Below are 26216 nucleotides of genomic sequence, written 5' to 3' on the forward strand. Positions count from 1 at the left end.
CTGCTGAGGAGTTCCCTGAGCCCTCGCCTGCTAGCTCTCCTAGTGACCAGGCAGAGAGTGAAGCCGCTGAGGAAGGTGCCCAGGCAGAAAACAATGACAGCTCTGAGATAAAAAACATGGAAAAGGAAGAGGAGCCAATGGAGGTAGAAACTTCTGTGGAGAAAATGTTCCAGAATCAAGGCACCTCAAACACAGCTACTTCTCTACCTCAGATCCCTGAAACATCTTCCATGACAAGCTATAACATGCCAAACACCAATGTCACACTAGAGACTCTGCTGAGCACTAAAGTGGCAGTTGCGCAGTTCTCGCAGAGCGCACGGACCGCCACTTCTGCCAGCATCAGCAGTGGGGTGACGGCCGTGGCTATCCCCATGATCCTGGAGCAGCTCATGGCCCTGCAGCAGCAGCAGATTCACCAGCTTCAGCTGATCGAGCAGATCCGCAGTCAGGTGGCGATGATGAACCGCCAGCCACTACGGCCATCCCTGAACCCGGTCCTGGCTGCCCAGGGTGGTCCGGGCCAGGCCTCCAACCAGCTGCAGGGGTTTGCCACCAGTGCTGCCATCCAGCTCACCGCAGTCATTCCTCCTGCCATCATGGGGCAGGCCACCAGCGGTCAGCCTGCTGCCTTCGACAGCTCTCAGCACATCTCAAGACCTACATCTGGAGCAAGTACGCCCAATATATCCAGTGGTGGCTCTTCTGCCCCACCCGAATCAAGCATACCCTCCTCCTCAAATGCAATTACGTCCATAGCTCCCGTTTCTGTGTCAAACGTTCCTAACAGTGCTTCACAGCCCCAGAATGCTTCAACTCCACCTTCAGTAGGACATGGAAGCCTCACCTCAGTGTCCAGCCTGCCAAACCCACTTCTACCTCAGAGTTCCTCAAATAGTGTGATCTTCCCCAATCCGCTGGTTAGCATTGCTGCAACTGCTAATGCGCTAGATCCTCTGTCCGCCCTTATGAAGCACCGCAAAGGAAAGCCACCAAATGTGTCAGTGTTTGAACCCAAGTCAAGCTCTGAGGATCCCTTTTTTAAACATAAATGCCGATTTTGTGCCAAGGTCTTTGGAAGTGACAGTGCTTTACAAATTCACCTCCGCTCGCATACAGGTGAAAGACCTTTTAAATGTAACATATGTGGAAACCGCTTTTCCACAAAAGGCAACCTGAAAGTTCATTTTCAGAGGCATAAAGAGAAATACCCTCATATTCAGATGAACCCGTATCCTGTTCCAGAATACCTCGATAATGTGCCCACTTGCTCTGGAATCCCCTATGGGATGTCACTGCCCCCCGAAAAGCCAGTCACAACCTGGTTAGACAGCAAGCCTGTTTTACCAACTGTCCCGACTTCCATCGGGCTCCAGCTGCCCCCCACTATACCTGGTATGAACAGTTATGGAGATTCTCCAAGCATCACTCCCATGGCCAGGTCACCCCAGAGGCCTTCTCCTGCCTCCAGTGAATGCACTTCTCTATCCCCGAGCCTGAACATTTCTGAGTCGGGCGTTCCAGTGTCTGCCGAATCCCCACAGCCCGTTCAGAGTGGCTCGTCTCAGACAAAGGCAGAACCTGTTGCTTTGCCTCCCACGAGCACGCGGCTTGGGGACCTTTCTGCAGGTGGGCAAGTTTCCACAGCTTCCACATCTTCAATTCCAACTGCTGTTACGGACAGCAGCGTTGCAACAAGCCTCCCAAACCCTGTGCTTCCAGCAGTGCCTGACCAGTTTAAGGCAAAGTTTCCATTTGGTGGTCTGCTAGACTCTATGCAAACGTCAGAAACCTCAAAACTACAACAGCTAGTGGAGAACATTGATAAGAAGATGACAGATCCAAATCAATGTGTTATTTGTCACCGTGTGCTTAGTTGTCAGAGTGCTCTCAAGATGCATTACAGAACGCATACAGGAGAAAGACCATTTAAATGCAAAATTTGTGGACGTGCCTTTACTACAAAAGGCAATCTAAAAACGCATTTTGGAGTTCATCGAGCAAAGCCACCACTTAGAGTACAGCACTCGTGTCCCATTTGTCAGAAGAAATTTACAAATGCAGTTGTTCTTCAGCAGCACATTCGTATGCATATGGGTGGGCAAATTCCAAACACACCGCTACCAGAGGGCTTCCAGGATGCCATGGACTCAGAGCTTTCCTATGATGAGAAGAACGTTGACACGCTGAGCAACTTTGATGATGACATTGATGAAAATTCTATGGAAGAGGACCCAGAGATAAAGGACACTGCAAGTGACTCATCCAAACCCCTCATCTCTTACTCTGGGTCATGTCCTTCTTCACCACCTTCTGTGATCTCCAGTATTGCTGCTTTGGAGAATCAAATGAAAATGATTGATTCTGTCATGAACTGTCAGCAGCTGACCAGTTTAAAATCCATAGAAAATGGATCAGGGGAAAGTGACCATTTGAGCAATGACTCCTCGTCAGCCGTTGGTGATCTTGAAAGCCAGAGTGCAGGCAGTCCTGCAATGTCAGAATCTTCTTCCTCCATGCAAGCTCTGTCTCCTGTAAATAGCAATAGTGAAAGTTTCCGATCAAAGTCCCCAGGTCTCAGTAACCAGGAAGAACCACAAGAAATACAATTAAAGACAGAAAAACCAGACAGTCCACCACCAGCAACTGAAAATGGAGGCGCATTAGATCTGACATCCACCAACCCGGGAAGACCAGTCATCAAAGAGGAGGCTCCTTTTAGCCTGCTGTTCCTGAACAGAGAACGTGGTAAGTTTAAAAGTACTGTTTGTAATATCTGTGGCAAGCCTTTTGCTTGTAAGAGTGCATTGGAAATTCACTACCGCAGCCATACTAAAGAACGTCCATTTGTTTGTACAGTCTGCAGTCGTGGGTGTTCCACTATGGGTAATTTAAAACAGCACTTACTGACGCACAAATTAAAAGAGCTGCCTTCTCAGTTATTTGAACCCAACTTTACTCTAGGTCCCAGCCAAAGTACTCCTAGCCTGGTCACCAGTACAGCGCCTACCATGATCAAAATGGAAGTGAATGGTCACAGCAAGCCGATCTCTTTGGGTGAGGTTCCCTCGCTTCCAGCTGGAATCCAGGTTCCTGCTGCACCACAGACAGTGATGAGTCCGGGGATCACCCCTATGCTGGCACCCCCCCCTCGCCGGACTCCCAAGCAGCACAACTGTCAGTCGTGCGGGAAGACCTTCTCCTCAGCAAGTGCACTGCAGATACACGAGCGCACCCATACTGGTGAAAAACCGTTTGGTTGCACAATCTGTGGTAGAGCTTTTACCACAAAGGGGAATCTTAAGGTAAGAGGCCAAATAAAACTGTAAAGGCTCGGGGGGCGTTTAAGGCAGTGTACTTGAACTTAGCAGGTTTTAGTGCTGTTTGTCCCAAAGACAGGAGAGAAGGGAGCTTCAAGGAAATGCTTGCTGTATGGTGGTGCATGTTATGCTTCCACAGTATTTAAGATAGGGACTGAAAAGTGCCTGTGCAGACTTTAACACTGGTTCTGAGTGTACATGCACGCATCTTGTAGTTCACCTTACAGATGTGATGGCACATGCAATCAGCTGATGGATGCGTTCTGGCAGTTCTTGTGGACCAGCAGTGCAAAGTAACCTCACTATAAACATGAAATGCAGATCTCACTCAGTTCCTTGGGTGCCTCTCTAAAATTTCCATTTTCTGTTCTGCTGTGCAGCCATTGCAGACTTTAAAGCTGCTTCACACTGATTTACAGCAGGTTGCTACAGGACTGACATCTCTTATTCCCGCAGTCTGGTTAACCATCAGGACACAGCCTAGGGAATATATTTTCAATGTCCTTTTAAAAAATATTATATTTAGCAAAATAATTGATGCCTCTGACATGAGATTAAATACTATGATAATAAAGAAAGGGAAAGAGCAGAAAAAATGTCCATCTCCTAGTACTAGTACTTGGTAATCTTCAGCAAGTGAAGGCTTCCAGCTTACATGGGAAATTGTCTAAGCTAAGACGATACGTGCTCTTTATTCTTGTGGCGCTGCATTTGTTTTCACTGAGAAGAAGCAAATGCGCATCGAAAAATTACTACAGAGCTGGGTTTTCTTTGTATAAGTTGACTGGGCCTTAGAACCATGTCTTAACTGGAACTGGCTTGTTTTCAATGCAAACTAAAAGGTGTTTTTTTAAAAAAGCAAGTGATACTGTAAGCAGCAGAAATTCAGGCCAGGTGCCTTTCCAGAAGATGCTAACTTGGGGGTGCTTCTTGTCCCCATTTGCTCCACAGGTTCACATGGGAACTCACATGTGGAATAACGCCCCTGCACGCCGTGGCCGCCGCCTCTCTGTGGAAAACCCCATGGCTCTGCTCGGTGGCGACGCACTCAAGTTCTCAGAGATGTTCCAGAAGGATTTGGCAGCTCGGGCCATGAACGTTGACCCTGGTTTTTGGAACCAATATGCTGCAGCTATCACTAATGGTCTGGCTATGAAGAACAATGAGATTTCTGTCATACAGAACGGAGGCATTCCCCAGCTCCCAGTAAGTCTCGGCGGAGGCGCCATCCCACCTCTCAGTAACCTTACCGGTGGCATGGACAAAGCTCGCACGGGCGGCAGCCCTCCCATTGTCGGTCTGGACAAAGCAAGTTCTGAAACAGGAGCCAGTCGTCCATTCACCAGATTTATTGAGGATAATAAAGAGATTGGCATAAATTAAAAGCATTCATTCCGAATAACTGTTAGACTACTACTTGACACACACTTGTCCTGTTCCATGTACAGCTTTTGAAGCTAAGCATTAGTTTCCTGACCTAAATGCATAGGTTCCCTTTAAAGTTTTACCCATAGCAGAAATACGTAACTTTGTGGCTGCTGAAAAGTTGTCTTGCAAGATCTGCATGGTACTTCTTTCAACAGTGAGTTTGACTGTTACTGAGAACTTTGAAACCTTTTAATTTAACAGAAAACAAACAAACAAATCATGGGATAACTTCATTAGAAACAGAAGGAGGCTAGTCTACATCCACTGTGCTTCTTACAAAACTTACTATCACCTGAGAAAGGGGGGCTTCATTATGGCGTTCTATCACACTTATTTGCTGGTTTTGTTCAAATTAGTTAGAAACTTGGACTATGTTTTTAGGAATCTTAAATAAGTGATTTAGTACCCCAATGCTGTGTATTATTACAGTATCCTTGTCTGTAGTATTTATAATGTTAAGATTATGCGGGTAACAGACAATATGCTAGCCCCAAACTTAAATGAAGCTTTTGTACTGCAAAATACACCTGGCTATGTGATTTTTTTTTTCCTTTTTTTTTTTTTTTTTAAATCAAGTTTTGTTTATTATAAATAAGTGGTTTACTTCAATGCAGGCAAAGTTGTGAAGTTTTATTGGGAAAGATAGCATGCTTTTCATGTGCAAGTACATGTCAGTAACAAACCTTTTTTTTTTTTATTTAAGTATTTGTAGCTGCTATGTGGACAGTTGTTCTATTAAATGAAAAAAAAAAATGTAGTGTGGACTTTAGCTCAGTGATTGGAAAACAAGTTACAGACAAACCTTAACACCATAAATTATTCACAGCATTATAAAGAGTTGTGAATAAATACTCCATGTTATCAAAGCTGTACAATAAAGAGGTAATGTTTGTATAATGTGGTTGCAAACTCCTAATTTATACTGTTGCACTTTTAGTATTTTGTATTAGGGAGGTTTGTCTATAATTTGAAGCTGAACAAAGATGTAAACTATTTTATAAATAGTACTTTGACTTAAGGAATAAGGGGGAGAACCCTGTTGCAGTTTCTTGTTTCAAGGTTGAAGAATGAGAGATCTCTGTTTAACTAAGCAGAAAAGCCGCAGAGAACTGTCAGATCCTTAGAAAATATAGGGCCTGCCATTTCTTAAATGGAAATGATTCATTTAACTTTTCTACAAAGCATACTTAAAAGCGTGACCACCAACCCCCGACAGAATTCTGATACATTTATCTTAGGAGTGTGATATTAATACAAGCCTAGGATAGAGGAAGAAGAACATTGTGTAGGTTTAATTTTACTGTAATCTGTTCTGTCTCTTTCACACATACCCACAAGAAAGATGTCGACTGCCTAATAACACAGAAGCAAAATAATAACTTTTGGGCAGCATGAGTGGTAGTAGTGTACAAATATTCTGCATTTCTTTCCAACTCCTGCTGATTATCTTCTCAGATTGCTCCAAAGCACAATGTACTCTGATATAATTTTATGTTGATGGCATTGTTTAAATTACACCTATTAAATAAAGGGAATGGTTCTACTCATAAGCTAGGCTCGGGATGCTGAGGAGACTGGGGCTTAATCAAAACTTGAACAGTAAATGTTTTGCGTACTACCTCATTTTTGTGCATTACAAGCATGGTGGAGTTGACACTATGAACTTCCATCTAGCAGAATTGCTTGAGGGACATTATGGTTAGCTGGGTAACAGCACAAGGAGTTTTATGCCCCTGAAGAAAAAAATCAGACAGTGAGGTCTTCTCAGTTGAGACTGAAAAATAGGACAATCTTTCTTATACAACAAAAAACATTACTGTAAGAGGATGGATTATTTCTGCCATCATGTAATGGAGAGAAAAGATGTTCAAAGACTTATTAGCTGTTTGTTTCTATTGGAAATGAACAATGAACTCTACAGCTCCATTTTCTACAGTGATGAGATTGAGATATATAGATATATATATCTCTATATAAGCAAAATGATATATCTGAAACATCTCTAAAATATAACATCTTTTTTTGCCACAGTGTGTGGGTGGTTAGGGGTGTTTCCAAGCATTGAAAAAAAGAAAACTGAGGTGGCTTACTGTTGCTGTATTTCAGCAATTGAATGTTTTTATTTATCTGTGTCATTTTTGGTGTGACTTTTTTTGTTAGTATTTGATACCATGTAGTGTTATCTCTGTTCCCTAAAAGATGTGTATAACTTCAAAAAAAGAAAGAAAAAAATAAAAGAAAAAAATGAAAAAGGAAAAAAGAAAAAAAAATATGTAAAGTGTTGTAAATAAGATGGTTGATGATGGTACAGTAAGACTGATCCCATTTTTTATTCAGGGTCAGGTTATTCCTCTCTGCATGGTGAAGAGAGACACTATTTTTATACTGCGATACCATGTAGGGCTAGGAGCCTCCCTGAACTAGCTGGGAATTGTTACCAAGATCCAATATTTTTTATTATTAAATCTTGTTGGCTTGACACATCTACTGATTGAAATGGATGTCTTAGTCTAGGTTACTATTTTTGTCATATGGAATTGAATAAAATGCAGGATGTAATACTATTTCTGAATTGCGTTCCTTGATTATTCTAATAACAGAGCAAGATAGGAGACTAAGGTCACTTGTGGTAGATTGGTGTCAATGACTTCTAATCGTCACATCTGAAAATTGGAATAAGGTCGACACCTTATATTCAAATGCTATTCTAATATATATTTAACTGTGCAAAGGGGTAGAATTATTGAAATATCTTTTCCAATGAAAATATATTGTAAGAGCATTTCTCACAAGACAGTAGAAGAAAAAATATTTTGGAGAGGGGAAATAGCCTTTGGAAGGACTACTGTTTCAAATTGACTGCTTTCTGAACATTTATGTGCTGTCTACTAAAAAATCCTCCTTTTCATGTTGTTTAAATATCTGCCTAATATTCACAAATTTCTCAGGAGCAGTTCAAATTCTAAAATACAAAAAAAAAAAAAGACAAGAAAAAAAAATTGACTCGCATCCATTCATTCCAAATGACATAACCTGTACGTTTAAACCCATAATTTTGTTTCTTCTCTTTTTCCAAGACCCTAATTTATCAGAGCGTGTCTAACTTTAACCAAATTATTTTTTTCACATTGATTTAAATGAAAGTATTTACATTCTTAAGGTTAGGCATGTGATTAAGTATCTCCTGCAAAAAAGCTGTATGTTTGAGTAACCTTTAAGCTGTTATAATCCAGTGGTGAATGCCTGCTGCATTTAAAACAGACAAAAGATAAATAAAATATAAAAAATCTGTATTAATCATCTTTCAGTGGCCTTCTTATGAAGATACTTTGTTTTATAAGACCTACCCAGAAATGGTATAGATTTCCTCTGGTGACTCAACAAAGATTTGTGCTTGCGTTCTGCATGCACATCCCTGAGGCTTGCTGAGAGAAAACCTGATATGCAAAAGAGAAGGAAAGCAAAGGAGTGCTGATAGTTACAGTTCTGTTCAAAACACAAGAGGAAAATTACTTGCCTTCACGTCCTCCCCCTCAAAAAAAAGGATGAAAGTAGAATGGTATCTATTTTTAAATACGTATGGGTTACTTTTTTTAATTATAGGAAGACGTTAAATAATAAAATGTGCTACACAGATAAAAATGGTCAAAGTCTTTGCTGCTTATGATTTTTTGAGGAAAGGGTTGTTTTACAACATGAAAATTCCAGCAAGGCTTTCAAACACTTATATTTTTTCCATGAGTTATTAGAGAACATTTATGACAAATGATTGACATAACTACTTTTTTACCTTTTTTTTTTTCTTTTGTATATACTAGCCCTCAATGTATTACCTGCTCCTTTAACTATTTTGTCCTTTCTATCTTGGCTTTACTTTGTTCTGCTAAAGCTGCATTTGTGTTGTTTTTGTGCTACCTTTAATTAACTTCTCTGCCTGTACTCTGTAATTTGGAAGGCACCATGTTTTACTTTTTTCCTTTTTCTCTAATGCTGCAGAAGTCAAAAGAACTGCCTGGTTTTTTATATCTAGGTATAACACTATCCTAATGAATGACAAAGTCATCAGTGATCAGGTATGTGCATAGCTCACAGGATATGCTAACAAACGTGCCATTCATACTCCTTTCAGAAGAAGGCATGAAGTTTGTTAATGTTGCTGGTATAGGGCAGTCACAGGTGACCCAGGAGGATGGAAGTTCTGATCCTAATTTCACTGCGCCTGCCTATACACCACCAGAAACTCCATGGGCTTCAGTGGAGATACTCCAGGTTTATACTGGTGCAAGAGGAACCACTTCCAGGTTCAGATGTCTTGCTTGATATGTCATCAAAACAATGGCTAGCTATATAGTATATTAAAAGTATGTCTAGGCAAATAATTCTGGACTTTATTTTTAAAAAGAGAGAAAAGAGAATACATATATTTTAGTACATACCACAGGATTATCCCAGTTTTAAAGGAGGTCCTGAAAGCTGAGTCTAAAAAAAAAAAAAAAAGAGATGACTGTGCCCCTTATCATAGATTTGATGTCATCATATGAATAATCAGGCCTTTTTCACATAAATGAGTTAAAGAACCTGTAACTTTTATGCATGGAAGTAGAAGAATGTGAGAATCTTGCTACAGCTCTGCTACACAAGGTAGGCAGTTGCAGGGAAATGCCTTCCCTTTGCAGATATTAAAGGTATCAGCAGATAAATGAAAATAAAAATATGTGTTTGTGCATGTCACGGCACCAGTGTATAGTAGTTTGTTGGGTTTTTTTTTTTCACAAGGCAGAATGGCTTAATCAATGGACAAAGTGACAAATGTGAAAGCCAACAGCTTTGGGCTGTGCCACTGACATATTTTAGAGATGTGGGCAAGTCGCTAATTAGACTCTGATTCTGCTTGAGAATTAGATACTTCTGGAGCCTCTGGGCATTAGGGAGTGAACTCTCCCTTGCAGAGTCAGCTAGCACCTTGTAGTATTGGGATGAGTCACCCCATCAGTAAAGATGGGGTAATACTTTCGTACCTACCTCACAGGGGTGTTGTGAGGAATAGTTTTATGTTTGTACAGTGTTTCAAAGATGGAAAATGCTTGGTATTATCGCTGATTTTAGAGAGTTTACAGTACATGTACTATTTATTATTTTTACTCCAGTAGTACCTATGGGCTCCAGTCAGGACTGAGAGGCCTTATCCTATATGTTGTACACTCACCTACTTGGGATTGATACAAAATTTTACTCAGTAACATTTTCCAATGGAGGTATTTCATTGTCAAGTATATATTTGATGACTATAGTGGGTTTAATTCAATTATTTAGGTATTCAAATTAATTATTGGTTTTAGACCACAGCAGAGAATTATAATATCATGTTTTGTTTTGAGCTTGTATTGATTTTCAGAAAAAGTGCACCAATTTTCTATGGATAATCTAGAATCAAATCTTGCTATCAGTGGAATTCTACTGTACTTTTTGCTATTAAAGCTAAACATTAAAATAAATGTGTGTGTATATATTATTATACACCGATTTATAATATACATGTACTTATATATGTTTTAAATTTCTTTAGCTGCTTAGAATTAATTTCAAACTCTGTTTTGCATAATTTGCTCAAGCATTATTCATTTCAGATGCAACTGAAACATCATGAAATGGTGTTGGCCCTCAGTAAAGACACAAAAACTGGAAATAATGACAACGAAAGTCACATTGTCACTATGATGATATTTATGAAGGCTTGTGAGGAAAGCTTCTAAGTCTCAAATGTGTTAAAATCCTTCATAAAGTCATAAAAATCTTTATTTAGGCTATGTTGAAACAAACTATTATATCAGGATGAGTCACTTACTGTATATAAATGTGTTAAAATAAATAATTAAATCATTCCAAAAGTAATGCTTGCTATTATTTGGATGTTGAACAGAAAGTAATTTGTTTCCCACATTGGCAAACTATATTTAATATTTTTTTTTACAGATAAGAATTATTTGATTTTCAATACTATGTCAAGCAACCTCTTTAGCAACCGTTCACACGCTAAATATATTAGCTCAATTAATTCTGTTGAGACTCTTGTCTTCTTTTATTTGAACATAAGGAAAGTTTTTGGTTCAGCTTTGTTTTATGGTGTATTCAATTATGTTAGACCTAGTGATTTCACACAGGCATGTCATGGATGAAAGTTATGAGTAACAGTGGGTGAACCTAGTCTGATGAATCTTTATTTTCCATCTGGCAATTATTGACATCTCTCCACCGCCCCATTCTGGTCAACATGTCTGTAGGTTGTTGACTTCCTTGTGTGTCAATTAGCACCCATGGCTCAGCAATTTTGTCAATCAGCTGGCACTTGTTCTGCTACAATGCACACTTCATATGGGACCTATAGATATACTAACATAAGTGATGTATTTAAAACAGGCTGGTAGTGGAGGGTGTAAGTGAACACCTATGCTGGAATTCCTATGCCACTACTTGTCGTGTGCAGCAGATAAAATGTGTACATAAAGGATGTAGTCATCAGGAGTTATGGGACTATTTCCATTTGGTTTCTATCACTTCACACTTCAAATAATGTGTCTGATATAGGAGGTTTTGATTTTTGCTTTTTTAAACATTCCCGGTAAGAATAGTTATAAAATGATACCTCAAACAGGGGAACACACCTTTCCAGGTAAGAGTTTTGTAGGTAAAACTTCATTGAGACTTGCCCTTTCTTCTACCCATTTTCTTTTAAATTACTCTTCCCAACAGAGCTTTCTGAATCACTTAATTTTTAAGATTTAGTGCTTCACCTAGGTTTTAGTCTGCCGTCATCCCATTCAAAACGGGTTTGCTGAAACCAATGGGATTTATACTAAGACATTAGTTAACACACCTAATGGGTAGCGAAGTCAAGTTCGCTGTGCATTTTGGAAATTTGCTTAAAAGAAAATTCTGTTACATCTTCAAACTGGCAGTACTGTCCTTTACTCTGGGCAGCGCAGTACTCCACAGTTTACCCTAATGACATGTGCCAACCAGTATTACACATTGAAAGGATTTTTCTTTTTTTTTTTTTTTTTAATATATATCAAGCATCCTATAACAATAGATCAAATTCCAGCCTAGCAGAAGTTAGATTAAACAAGGCTGCTAATCTCTGCATCCTACTTCTTTCCTCTTCCCCAACCCCTACTACCTTTATGAAGCAGTTTGCCAGTCTTTCTTCTGCAATAATGTATCTTCTACTGATCTTCTGTGAAGTAGCACTGCTATGGTAATTTCTTCGGTTTCATTGTCTACCTATGCGTGGCCATGTTTCTTTTGTTGTGACTAGGAGAGGAAAATGTTGCACAATATAGCAAAATCCAGCACCCTGAAACTCAAAAGAATTTTAACATGTTTGTCCAGCTGGGATTACTGCACACTCACATATTGATGCAGTCAAGTTTATCAGCTTCAACTCTGTGTCTGTGGTATGTATAACTAGTTCCACTCTTGATTCCTTTATAGCTGGAGACTTTCAGGCTGATCTTGGTTTTCCATACTTTTAAAAAATAACAGTATATTAGTTTTCCCCAAAAGATGTATCAAAACTACATTTACTTAGTGGTTTTCTGTGCAACAAGCAAATTGTAATAAGGAATAACTAAACTTTGCTATTATTTGAATGGAACCACTCACATAAAGTGCTGAGACAGAAGTAAAGCTCAAATGAGTACAATAGTAGCTTTTTCTTTCTGCCTTTAGATCTCCAGTGCTAGATGGGAGAGAAATTATCATATATCACAGGAAAAGAAACCAATATAGATATCATGACAATAGCAGTGTTCAGCACAAAAATGGGCACAGTACCAGAATAAAAGAAAACACAAAATATAAGAATTTGTGATACTAGCACCAGATTTTTAAAATATACATAACAAAGAAGCAGAACCATACTCCTACGCAACTAACACAACAGATTTTCCTAATAATCATGATTTTTTTTTTTTTTTTCACAAGGATTCACTCCTTTGAAGTCAACAAGAGCATCTGGGGGAAGCTGAGTGGTGTGACCCTCAGTGCAGCTTCTTGTTAAACTTTCTCATCAGCTCAGGAAATGCTTCTGATTTGGCATATTCAGTCGTTAAGGTGGGGGAACTCCTGAAAGCTGAAGGATCGTCTAGTCAATGTTAGCATGTGTGAATATCCCAAGCACATTTCCAGCCTACCCCTACTCCATGATCTTAGATTAAAATGGAATATTTGAGTATTTCTAAAGTTTATCATAGGGCTCCAAAACAGGAATTAAAATGACCCTTAGCACATCCTGATAATCACAGCTATAAAAGGCCTTATTCTAATCTCTAGCACAGCACAGCTAGCTAGCACAGGTCTTATTCTAATTTCTACAGAATCACTCCTGATTTACACTGGTATGAGCAAAACCAGATGGTCTTAGTGACTGTATCATCCCTTTTTCATCAGAGTAAGCCACTTGTCTTTTTTTCTTAAACTGCAAATCTTTCAGTGCACTTCTACTGTTAAAATTTAGAGTACATACTGGCACAAACATATTATACAAAAGGTATACCTATGCTACAGTATGTAACAGACCTGGGCTCATTCTGGGGGCCACCTGGCCCAGCAGAAGTTGTGTCCATACCATTTCAAGCCCTTTTGCACCCTTGGAAAAGGATAGTTACATCCAAAGTGAAGATTTGGCTCAGCCCTTGGGTATTGGGTAGGTGCGTGTCCCTCAGCCCATGCCAAAACTGCCTGGAAAGGTGTTGCTGACAGATGGGGCAACCCTTGACCTCCTGCCCTGGCCATGGACAGTTCGAGGAGACCAGCAAAGCAAACATTTCTATCCTGAGGAGGGAAGTTTGCTTTCACATGGAGTCATTTTCTATTCTGCCTTTGCATAGCTGTACTTCTAAAGTCGTTGGAATTAATTCTTTATCGAACCACTCCTTTTGCCATCTTTCTCTCTTGCCACTAGGAGTTTGACTCCTCTTATGTGGTTTCATGGTTCATGTCTCATGCTCTTGGGAAACTGGGCTCCTTCCACCAACTCTCATGTGTGAAAAGAGAATCACTCCTGAGGAGTGTCTCTAGATGCAGTAAAGTGGGCAGAACACCTTTTAGGATTTGTTTATTCACTGGTTTATCTAGGTATGTTATCTAGTCCATCTTATTTCAGCATAAGAACACATGGTTATTCAAGAATAATATTTCCTGAATACTTGTGTAGGCAGAGTAGTCCCTTAAGGAATGAATTCAATTAGGCTAAAATACACTACGTAGCAATTCAATAACAAAAATCCTGGGAGGCAAGGGAAGAAGAGCCTTGCCAATTGCTTACACACAGTATGCTGGATGACAACTAAAGACTTCGTGCTGTGGCATATTTGGCACATGCTGGCCTACAGTTATGCCTAGCAGCTCCCAAGGTTTAAGCAGTTCCTTACCAAGGTTTTAATCAAGAAAAAAAAAAAAAAGGCACATGGTTTGCAAATTAGTAAAACAATAGGCTTCCTTTAAAATCTCTTTGGGGACATTCAGTCTTACAGAATACCAGCATGTAAGAAAATCAATTTATCTTCCATTTTTGACAAAAAAAGTGTCAATAGGTGTTTAATTTACCATTTCACTACCATAAACACAGGCTGTTGGATTCAGAACTACAACTTAAAAAACCCACTCCCAAAACCTGAAATGCACATGATTTTGCAGATTTAACTTGGGAATTGCAATAGATTCAGCATTTAGTCTGCATTTCTCATTCCTATTGTCCAAACGCTTAAACGTTCCTTCTAAGAAGGTCGATTACATGCATTTTAAAGGGGCTAAACATTCTACCATGTTCTTAAAATTATATACCTCCACTGTATATTCTTTTGAGAGGATAATACCTTGCAAAAATGCCTAGAAATCTTCTTTGGCTCTGCCTGGAGTCCAGTGAGACTATTTTTCTCATTTTCCACTTCAAGTGCAATCTCCTCTAGAGAAACATATCTTGTAAAATGTAGAGGCATTGTTCATTTTTTACAGACAAATCCTTCAACATTTAAAGCCTACTTCAAATCATTATAATGACTATTCAAATGAAAACAAACCCCAGAACCTGGCAACACTACACTAAAATAACATGGAATTGAAAGATCATTATGCCAATACCCCAGTGTTATCTGCTATTCAAGCTCCTGTTCTTCTGATAGCAAAGGTATTCTGCCTGCCAGAGCATTAAGCATTCTTCTGCAGTTTCTGAGGAGGTATCTGCCAGTCAAACCTCCTGACTGCTGCTGGGGTTAAGTCTTTGGAGACTTGAGGCATTGATACGGATTTCTTAGCATTGGCTTTTATGGAGAATGTTAAAATGTAAAGTTTCAATCAAATGCTTCAAATGAATTGCCTTGTTTTACTTGTCTTGAGTCACAAACAAAAACTTTGGCTAACTAAATAAGAGCCAAAAGCAGATTTCAGCTGCTGAAATCATGCCACGGCTAGGGATCTGTGCTGAGATGCCATTCATGGTCTACAAAGGTTAGAACTTGGCCACTGGGTTGGGATCCTTGAGCCATACCATATCTGACTGCTGAACAAACCACCCAGTAAAAGAGCAAGACATTAACAGGGTGTTGGAAAACAGGAAAAAGCTCCTCTTGCTCCATTTCAAAACAGAGATATGACTGTTCTCCTGAGCACTTCAAATCGATGTGCTATTGTTTTCATTATTGCAGTGTTACAATACAGCTGAAGCTTTGCCAATGATTTTTATATGGATTTTTCTTGTTTTGTTTTGAACTCATCTATATGCCAGTTCATTAACTTGGGGTAAGCTTTTCTCAGCTTATATTTGACTTTTGCTATCATTATCCTAATAACTGGCTTCTTTCCATGTTATTTAGTATCCTGGCAATTTGTATTTTTCTGTTCACAGTATGTATTCCTGAATAACTAGCTGTAGCCTAAGTGAAAGCATTCAGAGAAATAACGAGCACCCATCACATTGCTGGTTTTATTTGTTTAGACATCAGATACTGTATTCTTTTATATTCTTAGTTTCAGCTGCACTGGCTAGGGTTTTACCCATTTTTTTTCTTTTAATGTACACCCTTAAGTAGGGGTGCAGCCACTAAAATGACCTCGTATTTGATAGCTGATACTGTGTTCTGAAACGAAACACTCACTAGCTTGTGCCCAAGTCTGAAGCTATATTACTCCTGGAGTGATATATACTCATTATATATTTCTCTAGGAGTTATTTTGTGGTTAATGGGTAGGAACTGGGAGGGTATTTTTTTCTCTCCAAATAACTGAGATTTTAGTCACTTATTAAAAATTTGCTATCAAAATGATCAGAAAAGGTTGTTTAAAGTTATAGCAAAAGCTGGAGGCAATAACTGGCATTAAGTGATGTAGGCAGCCTTACCACAACTCAGAGTTAAGTAAGGAAAAGACAGGAAGATGCATGGGATGAGACAGAAGAAGAGAAGAAAGGAGGGAAGGAAATGGAATGGTGATATAAAGAAGTGATGTAGAACTGGGCTGTTACAAATTTAGGAAAAAGTCTTTATACAATGTCTACAAAGAAACAAGACAGCAGAAGTAATACATAGTGCATATATATTGTGTACAGACTGCATATTTTTTTCATTTTTTTAACAGTTTGATTATGTTTATATGCCTTAATACAAACTTAACTTACAATTTATTACTTTTTCTCAGTATTTCACATTCTGAAAGCCCTGGTTTTGTCTCAGTGTCAAACTTTAAAGCTATAATTGCTTCACTGACTGCTATAAATGTTGACCTATTGCAAGTTACATTAGTACAATAACAAATTACATGGGCTCATTCTGAATATATGAAGTGCATCTCAGCTAAACAAAGCACTTATCCAGGACTATCAGTAGCACTTCAGGTCCCATTGCCTATGTTCTAGTCTCACAAAACTGGCCTTTGAGCCCTAATGCAAGGCTCAACTGTTGCTGTAACCACGGCAAACTGTGTATTTGATGGGTTTGTTGCAATGTGTCTTTATTTTCTTTGAAAACACCAGTAGACCTGCCACAGGCAATTCTTCTTTTCAGCTGCTGCTGGACAGATTCAGGGAGAGATTTAAGCTGGGCGGACTGGTGGAGTCTACCAGACTCAGAGCAGATCTACTTGGCTTGTGTCTTCAAGAGATAAAAAAGCTGAAAAAAAGATGGGGAAGCAGGCAGCCACACCTCAGAGATGATGGAAGAAATGTCATAGGGATGTAGGAAAACTCAGCAGAGCTTTCTCCTTCTTAGTTAGTGAACTGGCTGGAATGAAGGACCCACCTACGAGGTTGCTGTAGAGAGAGAACTGAATAGAACACACTAGCTCCTTTAGGGATATTTTTTCTATTTAAAAGCTTGTTGTAAGTGTTCATTCAAATAAAACTTATCTATCCTGAGCTTAAAATCTGAGGTGGAAAACAGGATGAGGAGGAGGGAGGTCTGCCACAAAGCTGTAGTTGAAAGAGCCTTGTCACCTTTTGCACATGCAGAACACCAGAGCTTTCTTAGGCCACCACCAGCTCTAGCAAAACTCAGTCTTCGTGTTTGTTCAGCCAGTGTACAAATCCAGCTAGAATGTAAGGCCTATTTCTTCATGGTTGTGAGTTTCTGCAACTCCAAGTGTCTGCATGGGGTAGGGTAAGAAGGAAAGGAGAGAAACTAAAATCTGTCCTAGAGAAAATAGTAGTAGTGGAGATCTGAGGTAACAAAGAAGTGGAAATGGGAATATAGTTCCCCATGAGTAGATACTGCCCATGCTCTAGCAGGAGGTGAAGGCATTTCTTCTAATATGCAGCTCACTGCAGTTAACTGCCTCTAGGCTGATTTCTAACTTTCTGACAGCATTTGAAACTAATCAGGAAATGCTGTTGATGGAGAGTATAGGTTTCCACTCCTGTACACCTTCTTCCCATGAAAAATGGACTATAACAGAGCCTGAGGTTGCATTTGCTTTTATAGGGTGCCAGACACAAATTAAAATAGTGGTTGTAAAGAGAAAGCAACAAACTTTGATTCCTGTGGAGCTTTCCTCAGCAAGCGTGGTGGTTGAAGTGTTGTGCCAAAGCCATCACATATGCACCTGAGAAGGGGGGAGTGGGACGTGGGGAGAGGCTCACACCTGCCACCTCTGAGCCTCCCTGGGCCTGAATTACTTTCCCTTGGCGGCATAGTTAATGTTGCTGCTATTCTCTTCTGGGGAAGTATGGATGGAGTAGCTGGGAAATTAAAAAGTTTGAAATTGGATGAAATGAAAGTGTTCTAGTCTGGGCGGAAAGAATGGATTTACTTATAGGCATTGGCCAACCCTGTTCCTGCACATGTGCAAGCATACATTGTACTTGTACTCAAATGAGAATGATACATTTTAAAACTATATTTAAAGAAAGTGCAAATAATTGTTTAACTACCCAATTTCTGAAACACCTGTATTTTCTACAATGATGACTTGTGTTCTCCTATGCCACCAGCTTCTGAATTCAGCTGTCTGGGTTTTGCTTTCTTCTGTATCACTTGCTTATGCCAACTTTAGGATTGATCTGCCTATCTAATGCTACTGAGATCCTGGATACATGTGCATTTTCTACTCTCCTCCCCTCTTTTTTTCCCTTTTAGTTACTGCCACTGTTTGTGAACCATTGCAACTCCACTTCTGCTGGTTTAATTAAAATTACCTATGGAAAACAAAGACATGAGATCTGGCAGTCAGGGAGAAAAGGTGGTCTGTTACTGAATAAAGTGATGCTTGAGAGGTGCTATTCTTTATGCATCATCATGATCATCAGATAAGGAAGAATCATATGACACATTGCAAGAATGCTTTGAAGAAAGTGAAATTCTAATCCTTTCCCAACATAATCATAATGTTGTAAGTGTATCCCTTTATACAGTGTAAAACTGATTTTTCTTTCCTGTTAAGATCTGTACAATTTCTGTTCTACATACATTTTTCTTCAAAATTGCCTAGTTCTCAGTACATTGTTGTTCTTTCCCTCCTCCTTTTGCTAAACCCATTCATTTTTTATTTATTTTATTTGCCGCTCTGACCCTTGGTAAGGTTAAAATGATTATTCAGCAGTTGTGCACTGTTGAATTACCTGTCTTTTGTTCCATGGTCTATTTTGTTGTTAGTGCACTCCATAGACGTCTTTGGCTCAATTATCACTGATATTGTTAATCTCTGGGCTACTCAAGATGAATTCCCAAACTGTATAAAGATGACATTTGTCTTTTCTATTCTTAAAAGACTAATTCTTTTGACAGAAATCCAGGAAACTTCAATCTGTGAATGAATAAGGTAAAAAGGACATAGTAATGATGTGATACCTTTTATCACACTGACATTGTAACTTGATTCTATTATAACTACTCTTAGGAATCTAACTGATATCGTAGTCCAATAAAAAGTATGGCAGCCTTTATTTTACGTAACAAAAATCTAGCTTGTTCACGTACACTGCTGGACCTAAGCTGTCAGAATTTGCTCAAAGGAGTGCAAAGGGCCATGCTCCATTCTCAGAAATAACTTCTATGTTTAGAAGTGTAGAGAGTCCCACAGATGTCCCATGATATGAGGAAACTTTAATGACAAAACTATCTTGAGGGGGCAAACTATTGTACTTCTAAGTTCTCATGGGGAGGCAAGTGTGCTGGACTTAGATGGTGTCTTAGTGGTGGTGTCTTAGAAACTCGCTGGACTTTCACATCAGCTTGAACTGAGTAAAGCTTATGGTTCTGTAGTTCCCTTTAGAGACCTTAACATACATTGGGGTATATGTGATTTGATCAAAAATGCCAAGAGCAGCACCTATCAGGAGCTCAAGGGAGATGACCACCCATAAACACTGCCGCTTTCAGCACTTAATGCACTCTAATACTTTAACACTGTAAGCCTAATGCATATGAAACATAGGTAGTAGGCAGATTTTTCTGTCTGGTCACTAATCTCATTATGGATTTAATACCGTAACTCAATGCAAATGTGAATGTTAATTTTCTAAGCCCATTTCTTGCCTTCCTCCTGCTTTTCTGGCCTTCCACTCCTCAACCTCCCCATAGATTATTTTTTATTCCTGCCTGTTCCATGTTTACCTGCCACAACTCTCCCTAAACCTTCTCTGTCACCTCACATCCCTCCTAAGCCCTGGCACAATATTCAAATCTAACACTGGCCTTTATAAAGAAATGCCTCACACCCTTGGCTCCACTCACACTACCTGCTAAGGCAGGAGAAGTTGGGTATCTTTTAGACCAAGATTCATTCCCACTTGCAGAGCTTCCAACTGAATCTCCTGAGTGAACTAGTTATGGCCTTAGCCTGATTAGGTGGCTCAGATAGGACTTAGATACATGGCATGAAGGAGATTATTCAAAAAGAAGGATTAGACAGATAATAGTTAAATTGGCAGAGAGTCTAACCCTGTGCATGTGCAAGAGGGGACTGTAAGGGGAGCTGTCAGGGGACTTCTCCCTCTTTCTTGTATGTGGCTTCTGGGATAAGATAGATGGGGAGGCCTGTGAGGTGAAATGGATGTGTGGAACTGAGTAGGGATTAGGCATAGCTCTCTAATGCCTCCTGACATAGCCAAGTTAGACCACTGAGTCCCACTCTTAGCCTTCACAGGACCCCTAAAATGGGAGTGGGCCTAAAGTATTAAAGATTGATACAGACACTGTACTAAGAATCATCAGTCAGTTTTTAGTATTTAACAAAATATACACTGATGGATGTGTATGCAATGTAGATATGTATCCATAGGACCTTATAACATGCTTTATGCTTCTCGTATGGCTGTTTCATCTGTGTGAAACAAATTCGCTATGCTCCTATAAAAGTTATTTCCACTGCAAGTGCAAGAACAGCTAGGGCTGTTCTTTTGTCTTTTCCTCTTTTTTATTTTTTGGCAGGTGGTCCATGGTAGTGGCACCAATAATATAGAAAAAATTAATGTTTGGCCACAGGTGCCTCAGTCACTTAGGACTTTCAGTAAGGCTAGAAGACTAAAGCTTCTATTTGTTAAAAGGATCATACTCTACATTGTTTCTAAAAAGACTTCTCAACTGTCTTTCACTATAGCTTCTTTTTATTTAGTGTGACTTCTTTACCTTTTTTTTTCAGACAATGTACTGATCAGAGCAGATTTTGTCTAATGCTCTTTATCAGGGTATTTTAAAATTTCAGCTGACTTGAAATCAAGCTGCTCTTTCCAAATTCATGCCCCATAGATGAAAACATTGCCTTCAACTGCTGCTTGCAAGGCTTTGCACATTTGAGATCCATTCAGCCTTTGCAATCCCTGGTTTCCTTTATCTCCTAACTAGTTGCATTGTAAATGCACTCATGAAGTGTGATATGTTTACACATTGTTTACAGCACAATATGGTGCTATTTACAGTTAAACTGAGATTTTTGTATTTTTTATACCTGGAGAAGGACCAAAACCAAGATCTTCAGAGAAGACAGATTCATTATGCGTACACATGCTCATGAGGTAGTGCTGAACCTGGCTCCACAAAAATGAGCATGACCAAAGTCCACTGAAGTGACAAAATGACTTGCCATGCATTTGAGCTTAAAGATATAACTGCATCAAGAAGTGCAATTAAATCCTTATCACTTACACGAAAGCCAGCAAGGAATACGACCCTGTGTCAAGCTGGGCTGTTGTCTCAGAAATCTCTCTGTTGCTTGCTTGCTTTGTGCTGTGAAAAAATAGAGGGCCTCAGTATCTTTTTCCACTTAGTTGTGGCCTTTTGTGTTGGCTTCAAGAGAAGTCAATGAATGGCTTGCTGAATCATTAGAACCATTTCCTATATCACTTTTTTTTTTTTTTTTTTTTTTCCCCAATCAGGTTGAACTCTAATTTTGACAGAACTGCAACCCAGAGTGCGATGCTTGCATAAAGATAATTTCTGAAATGTAAACGTGATGCATGAAAATTTAAAATATCTGCCAAATTAAGCACATCAGGATGTATTCCTTATGAGCCTCATTTACTTCTCTGCTATTTTTTCTAAGGCACCAGGTCTTTGCTCACTCAATAAATAAATAAACCTAATTATTGTGTGGTGGAAGAAAGAGTTTCTGTTTTTTAAGTTATCCTGACTGACAATAAAACAGCAGTGCTGCTCAGAAAATAGCCAAAAGCATTGCATTTATTCTGCTATTGCATTTTCTATGTGCTTCTTTTGAATGGTAATTATTTACTTTATTTTTAGACTGGATATGCTTGTCTATATTTACCCACACTCAGACTTTTCTGGTTTTGTTTCATCACATTACATCTAAACTCCTGAAAATATAGGCACAACTTCAACTATTTTTTTCTTTCTTAATCAGGCTTTTTTCCTCTCCATTTTTGTGGCTGTTGTTTGCTCCTCTTTACCTACTATAGACTGTTTAAATATTTTCTTTTTGTCCCCACACAGCCCTGTCTCAATCTTTTTCTTTGCTGTGACCACTTCCATGGTACTGTTGACAGCCAAATTGTCTTCCTTCACTTTTTTCCACTTTTTTCTTAGAGCCACTGAGCTGGCAAAGATTGCAGGAGCCCACCCATTGACTGCAGTGAGAAGCAGGTCAGCCCTCTCCATCTCTTGATCATGTATAAGGAAGAAGGACAAAATGCCCCAATGAATTGCTTCTCTGGGTATCTTCTGTGTCCTGTGTTCTCTGTATGCCTCAGCTTTGTGACCTTCTTGAGGCATAGGCTTTGTTTGGATCACTGAGATCGGAAAAATACTATTTAATGTATCCACAAATTTCAGTGAGACCCTTAATCCGGGGGGGAGGGCTGTCCTGAGATAGGCTTTCTCCTACTGTTTGTAAAATGGTATTTGAGTAACATAGAATCTTGAAAAAAATGCACCAAGCAAAGGAAAAATAAGAGGTTAGAACATTTCAAATGCAAATCTTAAGAACATAAGTGAATTTACCCTGCTAATTTTTTAAATGAAACATGTAAATGAAATAGTATTAATCATATTTTTAATGTTTTTTACCTAAGGTGAGAAAACAAGCCATGTTAAATTAGATGCCTGGTTGTCTAGGGCAGTGAGCAGCCACACCTGATTTGATATGACTGAAAGCACATCTGGCCAGTATCACTGCAAAATAAAGGGCTAGTTTATGGATGAATAGAGATTCAAAGGAACTTTGATTCAGCAAAATAAAACAAAATAAAACAAACAAAAAAACCCATAAAAAACGCAAAATAAAAACAAACAAAAACCAGTAAACAAATGCCATTTTATGTTTCTTAATAGTAGCAAAAATATCTTGCAGAAAATTATGTACACTTCAAAACTCTTCTCAGCTGCAACTTCGCAACTGCACTTAAGGCTAATAGGCTATTTGCAATTGTAACTGAGCAAGCTTTGGCCTTCTGTGTAATAAGACTTTCCTGACTGCCAAATATTTATCATGTTATTAACTTTAGGCAAATGAAAAGAGATAATTTCAGCGAACCTGAGTCAAACATCTGAGTTTTCATGTAGTTTTAAATATTAATTTAATTAGTAGCAATGTTAAATCAAAAGGCTGTTCATAAAGAATATACCAGTGCTGAAACAGCAAATGTACATTAATATGGGAATAAATTGATATATTAAAATTATTATTTTTAATTTCTTATGCAAGTTTGGCTTATTTTAAATGCACTGCCTATAGGATGCACGCTCTTTAGACATTATAGTATTTGTGAAAATGCAACCTGATCTATATTTACATGATTCCTTAATTAAATATTATGGCTTAAATTTACTTAGAAATAGGATCAGTGGAATTTAAAAAATAAGAGTTTAGAGCAAAACTTTCTCCCTCTCTATGAAGCTTACCAGACAATGGTTGTGAATTGAACCATTCAAAGGTAATGCACCAATTTGGATGCAACTAGACTGGAAATTAAGGTACTGATTTGCACCTGTCACTCTCGACTATGGAGAAAGAGACAAAAGGAAGCATGAGGGAAGTTAGAGACCTTATTCCAAGTCAGGAATATCAAGGCATTCCTATCCAAATTCAAGAATGTTAAACTCACAATTCTTGTATTAAAATCTGGAGATACATCAATGCTGGTGCCCAACAATTCAGCCCAATGAATGCAAAGATTATTCAATACATTGTTCAAAAGTTTTTGAATTTAATGGGAAACAGGGTTGAAATTAAAAATATTTTCTGATCTCAAAACTCCCTAAACAGGGAATAAAGCAATAATGAAGAGCAGTTATGAAAGATAATAAAGCTTTGGGGGGAAAAGTGGGTGAGCCGGTATGCTGAAGCGACACACGAAATGTCAGGGTGGTTGTTATGCTTGAATATGCAGAGGGCTTAGACCCAGAAGGTTTTTTTACAAGCTGGCTGACAGAGTTACTGATACAAGCCAATTTAGCTGCCCCAGTTGTGCTGGCATGTGCCAGGAGGCTTCTTGCTAAATAAACTTTTCCTTCTCCCTTTCTGTGTATTGTGCTGCTGGGTTGTGTAATTGTTTTTGTAATAAACAGGCTCCTTAAAACATCAAGAATTGCTTCTAATCTGAATTACCGAAGTTCCACTCTGGGAATATATATCCAGATTACACTATGTTACTTTTGAAGAAGAGACAGATGTTCATGGCTGCAAAACAGATATTAAAATATATTGTTTTTTTCTTGTGCAGTTTGCTACCCAGCCAGACTTCGGGTACAAAGCAATAGGCATATGGACAGCTTTTAACTCCTGATGAAGCAAGTATGTTTGCACAGGATCAGTGAAAGTGCGATAGTTGTATTTGCAGGAATGGAGAAACAAATAAATTTTAAAATCCTCTTAGAACACTTTCTGATGGAGCTGCAAAATATGGAAGTAAAACATGTTCACACACAACATAGTGGGTATATTTAATTCCTAAAATAAGATTTAGATTAAAAAATGTATACTGAAAACACCATTCAGAAGGAAGAGCAAAAATACATTTGTTCTGGGAGTCACTTCTCATGTGTTAGCAATATGGAAATCTCCTGAGTCAAACACCAAATACACTAGTTCAAGGACAAGGCCACTTGACAGCAGTGGTCACTTCCTTCAGTTGGTTTAACTGAAGTTAAAATGGTTTCTATGATATCGCAGCTCTGATGGAAAGGATGTTTGAACGGGATGGGAGTGCAAACATTGCTCTAGACTTGACTCCCTTTAGTGGGAATGCCTCTTACTTTTATAAGGTAGGTAGAGTTTTTTCTAACTACAAGAAATATTACTGCAAGTTATTTAGAGTAAAGTTTACGGATGTCCAAGATTCTACACAGTTTTCAAGACATGCTTAGATCTGGCAGAATGCCCAACATCACTGGTGTATTTTCTCTCTAGATTGAAGGAGAACTTACCCAGTTTAAAACTGCTAGACTGTACATAGTCATGCCAGACAATTGTCCTCACAGCCCATGCATGCTGGTTGTTACAATAATCATATTGCACCAATTGCTCTTTTAGGACAGATCTGGTTTTCAAAGAGGAATTAAAATCTCCTGTTCTCTGGATATGGCAAATGTTTGTTTGGCACCCTGCCGGTGGGCAGGCATGAGGGTTTTGAGTCCTCAGAAAGTGAGAGCTGGTCAGTCCCTTACCAGTTCGTATTGTAACAGATCAGTAGGAAGTGTTAACATTTATATGTATTTCTAAATCCCCTTTGATTTTTACAAAGCATTTATGTCAACACTATTTTCTGACCTGGAAATCCAAAGAATACCTATACAGTATAGAAACACTGCCAACCATCTTAAATGTGTTCTTTTTATTCCATAGAGTGTCTCCTTGATCTTGTATTGTAAGCTAGTAATAAGGAATAACTGATTGATAGGCTTTACACTATAATGATATTATGACAATTATGTCACCTTTTATTCCTCTACCTCATAAACAGATCTAATTTCTCCACATATGGCATTATTTCCTGGCCTCTGATCACTTGCCTGTAAATCCTTTCAGTTTATTGTATTTCTGCTCCGTTTTGTGAGAAGTGCTGACAGACAGTAAGCAAGATCAAAATTGAAGGGTGACTATTGATTTATAGGACCATATGATAAATGTCTTATATGAAGTGTCTTCAATTCCATCTCTTAAGACTTCCTAAAGCACTCTGGTTATGTTGTTGGTTGTTTTATTTTAATTTTTAACTTGCGGCCACACATTGAACAGATGGCTTCATTTGAGCCACACACAATGCTGTCTAGGTCTTTTTCCTGAATGTTTACAGTTAATTTAGAACAGCCCCAAACTTCCACTGAAGTCAATGGGGAAAATAAATAAGAACTGCTGAGGAAGGCCCAGAGGCTGGAAGGATACTGCAAACTAACAGTCTTCAGTGTAACTCAGGAAACAAACAAACAAACAAACAACTTTTTTTTCTTTTTTTCTTTTTTTTTTTTTTTTCTGAGATACAGGTATAGCGCTAATGGCTTTCATTATGTAAGATGGCTCGTATGAGAT

General features: G+C 38.8%; 1 protein-coding gene across 2 annotated transcripts in view; it reads left to right on the top strand.

Moving 5' to 3' along the window:
* The window catches only part of SALL3 (spalt like transcription factor 3), a gene marked incomplete at its 3' end in the record, with an annotated part of 20636 nt that extends 15933 nt beyond the window's left edge, over window positions 1–4703 (top strand). Inside the window, exons 2-4 of one of the 2 annotated variants that reach the window (XM_080339091.1) lie at window positions 1–2748; window positions 2965–3305; window positions 4272–4703. The exon at window positions 1–2748 is cut by the window's left edge and continues 189 nt beyond it. In XM_080339091.1, coding sequence (XP_080195217.1) covers window positions 1–2748; window positions 2965–3305; window positions 4272–4703 — 3521 coding nt within the window. Of the gene's footprint in view, window positions 3306–4271 lie in introns of both variants that reach the window. The other variant, XM_080339090.1, reaches the window with a different exon arrangement.
* Between the last annotated feature and the right edge of the window lie 21513 nt (window positions 4704–26216).

The sequence above is a fragment of the Nesoenas mayeri genome (assembly GCF_963082525.1).
Source record: "Nesoenas mayeri genome assembly, chromosome: 2".
Taxonomy (NCBI): Eukaryota; Metazoa; Chordata; class Aves; order Columbiformes; family Columbidae; genus Nesoenas; species Nesoenas mayeri.